The 6,307-nt window shown below is 36.7% G+C and overlaps 1 protein-coding gene across 1 annotated transcript; it reads left to right on the forward strand.

The window, feature by feature from the left end:
* Positions 1-3,168: 3,168 nt before the first annotated feature.
* Positions 3,169-6,307, forward strand: LOC126624976 (abscisic acid 8'-hydroxylase CYP707A2-like). Its single transcript, XM_050294041.1, has 7 exons — positions 3,169-3,494; positions 3,605-3,920; positions 4,304-4,702; positions 4,807-4,987; positions 5,086-5,192; positions 5,294-5,412; positions 5,599-6,307. The coding sequence occupies exons 1-7, from the start codon at positions 3,283-3,285 to the stop codon at positions 5,696-5,698; spliced, it is 1,434 nt and encodes a 477-aa protein (XP_050149998.1). The 5' UTR covers positions 3,169-3,282; the 3' UTR covers positions 5,699-6,307.

A 6,307-nucleotide genomic window follows, 5' to 3' on the forward strand; every position in this document is an offset into this window, starting at 1 on the left:
AACATCTGAGACTAGAAAACTTTCATGCTTGAGAATCCACAAACAGACTTTCCCTTCGCTATGCTATATGCTTGATCACATTGCATGATAATTTTGTCATTTTTTCGACTAATTACTTTGTTAGAGTTAACTATATTTCACATCTTTAAGGTTTTGGGTGATTTTCAAAAGAGACCACGAAGTTAAAAAAAAATTTGTATTGCACCACAAGCTATTTAAATTGTACCAATTTATGTCTTCAGTCTTATTGATTGTTTGATCATTCATTCAATTACTAACATGGTAAGTATGGAACTCGTATATGGACTGCTATGTACGCCACATTTGCACTATATTGACAAAAAAATCTCATAAATTTGATGAAGGGTTAGACATTCCAAGGAATGAAAGGTATAATTTGATACAAATTCTAAACTTGAGGATCTGATATGAGAAAATTGAAACCTTATGGTGCATTTTGAAAACTATCTCAAACCTAAAAGGTGTAAAATGTAGTTAGATCCTCTAAGGGCTTGTTATACATTAGGTTAACTACACCTTACACTCTCTAGCTTTGAAATGATTTCAAAACGAGCCATGTGGTTCTAATTTTCTCACATTGAACCTTGAGATTTTGAAATTGTATCAATTTATATCTTTTCTCTTTGAACATCTAGTCCTTCGTAAACTGATTAATTTTTTGTCAATGTGGTGCAAATTTGGCTTACACGTTAGCCATTTTAAAGGCCTCACGCACAACGTGCAATCAATTCAATGAATGGTAAAAACGTCAATTTGACTAAAGACTTAAATTGATACAGTTTAAAAATCTTTAAGTGTAAATGAGAAAATTGAAACTTCAAGCCCATATTAAAAATCATCCCAAAAATTAAAGGTGTAAAATTTTGTTAACCTTAAACTTTTGTTAATTTAGCTAGTGAATAACGTCAGAATTGTCTTGGCTAACCTAATTTAACTTATCATTTCCAACAACAATGAATAATTTATAAAAATTTGTTAAATACTATGAGAGTTTAATATTTTTAATGTCTAGTTTACTATTAAGATCTCTTTCCTCCAAGTTTAATTTAGGGAGTGACCATTCATTGAGCTAAAGTAACTAGTTTTTTAAGTGTCTTGGAGCAAAATTAGTTGGTTTTTATTTTTTATTTTTTATAAAATAACTAAGCAAGAGCAAGTTTATAAGGAGATGCTCTTACTCCTTTTCTTTAATAAAAGAGAAATAGGAATTGGATTTGAAATCTCGTTTGAAATTAGTTTAAAAAAAATGCCATTTAACTAAGCAAAATTTTTATAATTCGTTAGATTATAGAATACTTCTGACTTTTTAACCGTTAACTTGATTTTTTTTTTAAATAAAAAACTAACAATTAAATGCATGAAGTATCTCATACTTCATAACACCTCAAAAAAAAAAAAACTAATGAAAAAAGTTTGAAAACTTTAAATTTTAATCAAAATGACAAAAAAATATTGTAAGTGAATAGTACCATGAATGACTTTTTAGAATAAAAATGTCATTTTCGTTAAAAGTGAACGGTACCAAAAGTGTTTCGTTAAAATTCTAAAAAAAATATAGCTGGATATGTAGTTAGTTAACTCATGCTAAAAGAATCCCTACGTGGGAGGTCTGGTGGAAAGTAGAAATTAGAATGAGTGCGTAAATGCAGTGCAAATAGTATTAATATCTCAAAAAGGGAGGCAAGATTCTCTACCCTCCCACTTCCACTGCCCTTCCATACTGTGTGATCACAGTTAAGTCACATCAATATTTTATATATTTTTTTTATAAAGATAATAAGATAAAAATAAATACTAATATAAAATATTAATATGACTTAATTGTGATCGCATAAACAAAATGACACCGAAAGGCAAAGGAAGTGGAAGGGCAGAGAATCTGCCTCCCTCAAAAAGAGTAGGGAAGATGGGGGATGAGATTTAAAGGTTAGGTTGCCTTATGTATTGCTCAACGAGGTGTTTTTGCATTTAAGCCTTTCGTGCGTGTCTGTGTACGTGTCCTCCTCCTGGTAATAAACTTTAAAGCCCGCACTTATTTCGTGATTCACTAACGACCCGTCGTACGGTCAAAGTCGTAAATGAGGAAAGTCCCACGGTTCACATTCTTTATGCATTCCCCTTGCTTCGACACGTGCTCTCTCTCCTCCCTCTCTCTCCGCTCTCTCTCTCGCTCTCTATAACATTTTTTGGTCAAAATATACAAAGTATTCCACTGCATGAGAAATTTTTTCGTGTATTTGAAATACGAGTGATACATTATATATGTGGAGGAAAATTTACTTGTATAATAACATGTAGTTTACTAAATCACATTCTGGACACTCTAAAAAAATCTCTTCCACTGCACATTGATATAAAAATTATATGATATCACTAGACATTCAATGCAATTCCGATAACACATAGGCATTAGAGCAACTCCAGCCTTGCTGGTTGCTCGGGCGTCAGGCGAGGAGAAAGGGCCCTCGGGCCGGTGGGAGCAAATCCAGCGGGGAAGGGCCCGAGTGAGGGTGGGAGGTCGAGCGAAGGGGGGGGTGGAGAGTCGACGGGCCTCTGGCCCGAGGGTTTTGTAATTTTTTATTTTTTTTTGTGTCAGAGAGAGAGAGAGATAGCTTTTATAATTTTTTATTATTTAAACAAACAAAAAAAACTATTATTTTTATTACTTATTGCCAGGGGGGAGGGTTCCAAGGGTGAAGATGTAAATGGCAATTACTGTTCATTAATGGTAATTACTATTCATTTAAGGCAGTTACTGTTCAATAGGGTGGATTGAATAGTGAATTGCCAGGGGGAGGGCTCCATGAGTGAAGTTACTCTTAGAGTGCAATTGATCTTCGAATTAAACAGTATGCTAAAACAGAATCGGTGACTCTAAAAAGTACATCCTTAAAATTTTGAATTCAAAATAAATATTGTACACCTTTCTCGCTTTTCACTAGACCAACGTCCCGGATTTTCTAAAACTAGAAATAAAGAAAACAAGGAGCGATTAAAATTAGTTAAACAAGTGAAAGCGTAAGAATGAGCTGGAGGGAGATTCCGCGTGCGTGTGGGATTCGAGCTGTAATTGAAAGGAGCACAAACACCTCCTCACTTCCTCTCTTCTTCCTCACCCACCACCCTCTATAAATACTCCCACTACTTCACTTGTTTTCTTCACAACACAACTAGTTGTTTTCTTCCTCTTCTCCTTGTGCTGCTACTTGACCAGTTTATGGTTACTAATTCAATTCAATTCCAAGAAGAACAAGAAATTTAATGGAATTGAATCTCTTGAACTCCATGTTCTGCATCTTTGCCTTTGTTGTCTTCTTCCTCTTTGTCATCAATTCCCTCATCACCAAGCTCTTCACTCCGAACCGCCGGAAAATCCCACTTCCGCCGGGTTCCTTAGGCTGGCCTTACATTGGAGAAACCTTCCAACTCTACTCTCAAAACCCAAATGTCTTCTTTGCCTCAAAACAAAAGAGGTAATAATTCATTTCATTCGTCCCAAACCCACATCGCTCTTAAGTTTTTTGCTTAATTCACCGACTAGTTGGTTTTATGTACTAATGATGTGTTTTAATTTAATTGATAGGTTTGGGTCAATCTTCAAAACCCACATCTTGGGTTGTCCCTGTGTGATGATTTCGAGGCCCGAAGCGGCGAAATTTGTGCTTTCTCGAGCCCATCTGTTCAAGCCAACTTTTCCGGCGAGCAAAGAGAGGATGTTGGGGAAAGAAGCCATCTTTTTCCACCAAGGCGATTACCATGCCAAATTGAGAAAGCTTGTCCTCCGTGCCTTCATGCCGGAAGCCATCAGAAGTATCGTCCCTGACATTGAATCCATTGCCAAAGACTCTCTCAAGTCCTGCCAAGGCCGCTTGATCAACACCTTCCAAGAAATGAAAACGGTGAGTTATTGTAGCAACACCCCCACTCCCTCATCAGAGCAAAGCAAAACAAAACAGAGAGAATTAGAGCGGTAAAGACTAACGTTAAAAATTGAGGTGATTAGTCTGATGAGATTGACCGTCATCTAGATTAGTCTGAGTCTGACAGGATTAACAGTTTGAGGAGAGAACATTTTCTGTTTTTTTTTATTTTATATAATATTAAAAAAGTGTGATATCTACATATTCTATTTTACTTCTCATACATCTTTTTAATTTTCGACCGTCGGACAGAAGATCAACAGACATAAATTATCCAGGATGTGTGATAATTAAAATGAGATGTGTGGATAACATATTCCATATTAAATTGTTGTACTGATAAACAATTATTGGTGGTGCAGTTCACATTCAATGTTGCACTCCTTTCTATATTTGGTAAGGATGAGATTCTGTACAGAGAGGATCTGAAGAGGTGCTACTACATTCTTGAGAAGGGTTACAATTCAATGCCCATTAATCTTCCAGGCACACTGTTTCACAAATCAATGAAAGCAAGGAAGGAGCTGGCTCAGATCTTGGCCAAAATTATATCTACAAGGAGGCAAAGGATGCAGTTAGAGGAGGAGGACCATAAGGATCTTCTGGGATCATTCATGGGTGACAAAGAAGGCCTCACTGACCAACAAATCGCCGACAACGTCATTGGGGTCATCTTCGCTGCCCGTGATACCACAGCCAGCGTCTTGACTTGGATTGTCAAGTACCTTGGGGAAAACCCAAGCGTTCTTCAAGCTGTGACTGTAAGCATTCTAATCATCCAATTCGCTTTTTTTATTTTATTTAAAAACATTCTAATTTCCTTTTTTAGGTTGTAATTAAGTTGAATGGGATGTCATATTTACAGGAAGAGCAAGAAGCAATAATAAGGTCAAAAGAAGAAGAAGAAGAAGAAGAGGAGAAAGTTCTGAGTTGGGCAGATACCAAAAAGATGCCCTTGACCTGTAGAGTGATTCAGGAGACACTAAGAGTTGCTTCCATTTTGTCTTTCACTTTCAGGGAAGCTGTGGATGATGTTGAATATGAAGGTCACTAATTACCAAACCAATGATTTACTTTTTCACCTTTTTTAACTTGAAAGTTAAAATCTGTTTGCTGATGATCTCAAATATGGATATGTTTTCAGGTTATCTGATACCAAAAGGGTGGAAAGTTTTACCACTTTTCAGAAACATTCACCACAGCCCAGAAATCTTTCCTGACCCTGACAAATTTGATCCCTCCAGGTTTGAGGTACACAACTCATCATTCATTCAACAGATATAATGGCTAATGTTGGAGATAGATGTATAGTGGATAAAGACTCATCACCTTTATGTCATTGTGTGACACAGATTGCTCCAAAACCCTATACCTACATGCCATTTGGTAGCGGGACCCACGCATGTCCAGGGAACGAATTAGCCAAGCTGGAGATTTTGGTCTTTTTACACCATCTAACAACAAAGTACAGGTGGGTATTTTCACTTATTTTGGTAGTTTTGAATCTTGAGGGTGAGGGTAGGCATGCAGTGGGTGTGCTGTGCCTGCGGCAGTGGCAGCACTGCAGAGCTGCTAGCACCACCTCCTCATGCTTTAACTTAATTTGTTGATCTGGTTGTGGAGGTGGCTGACATGTTATGTATGTGGGATCGTGCAGGTGGTCTATGGTTGGTGCACAAAATGGCATACAGTATGGCCCTTTTGCTCTTCCCCATAATGGCCTGCCCATCAGATTATCTCCTAAAACTATCATATAAAACCCCCATAAATCATAAACTCCCAAAAACATTCCAAGTCCCCAACTTTCAGACCCTCCCTCCCCGTTCAAGCTAGCTACTTGACATGTATTACCATTTCATGCATGAGGAAGAAACCCACCACTCCAAAGTCCATTTCTTATTGGCTGAAAGAGATAAGCAACATAAAATAAACACGTGAGATTTAAAGAAACATATCGTACATCTTCATTGCTTTCATATGTCCCATTAATATCCCAGATGACTGAAAGTCACTGAATATTAGGGACGTGCCCTCCGAAAGTCAGAAAGTTCAAGATACAAGAAATTAAACATGTTACAGCAGAGGAAGCCAAGTGTACAGAGAAGAGTCTTCCTACCAAAACATGATATGCAAACCATATCATGTTTTCTTTTTCTTCCCTTTATTTTTTTTTTCTTTTTTTCTTTTTGGCATGCAAGAGATCATGAAGAGGAAAATTCATCACCCAATGTGATAAGTGTATTTAAGTAGGTAGGAGTATACTAATTTCACCATAATTTTCTTCTTTACTTAAATAAATGTAAACAGCCGCAAGGCAGAAATGAAGATTCAAATGAATGGAATTAACAAAGTTAATTTTGTTCTTA

The sequence above is a fragment of the Malus sylvestris genome, chromosome 6 (assembly GCF_916048215.2).
Source record: "Malus sylvestris chromosome 6, drMalSylv7.2, whole genome shotgun sequence".
Taxonomy (NCBI): Eukaryota; Viridiplantae; Streptophyta; class Magnoliopsida; order Rosales; family Rosaceae; genus Malus; species Malus sylvestris.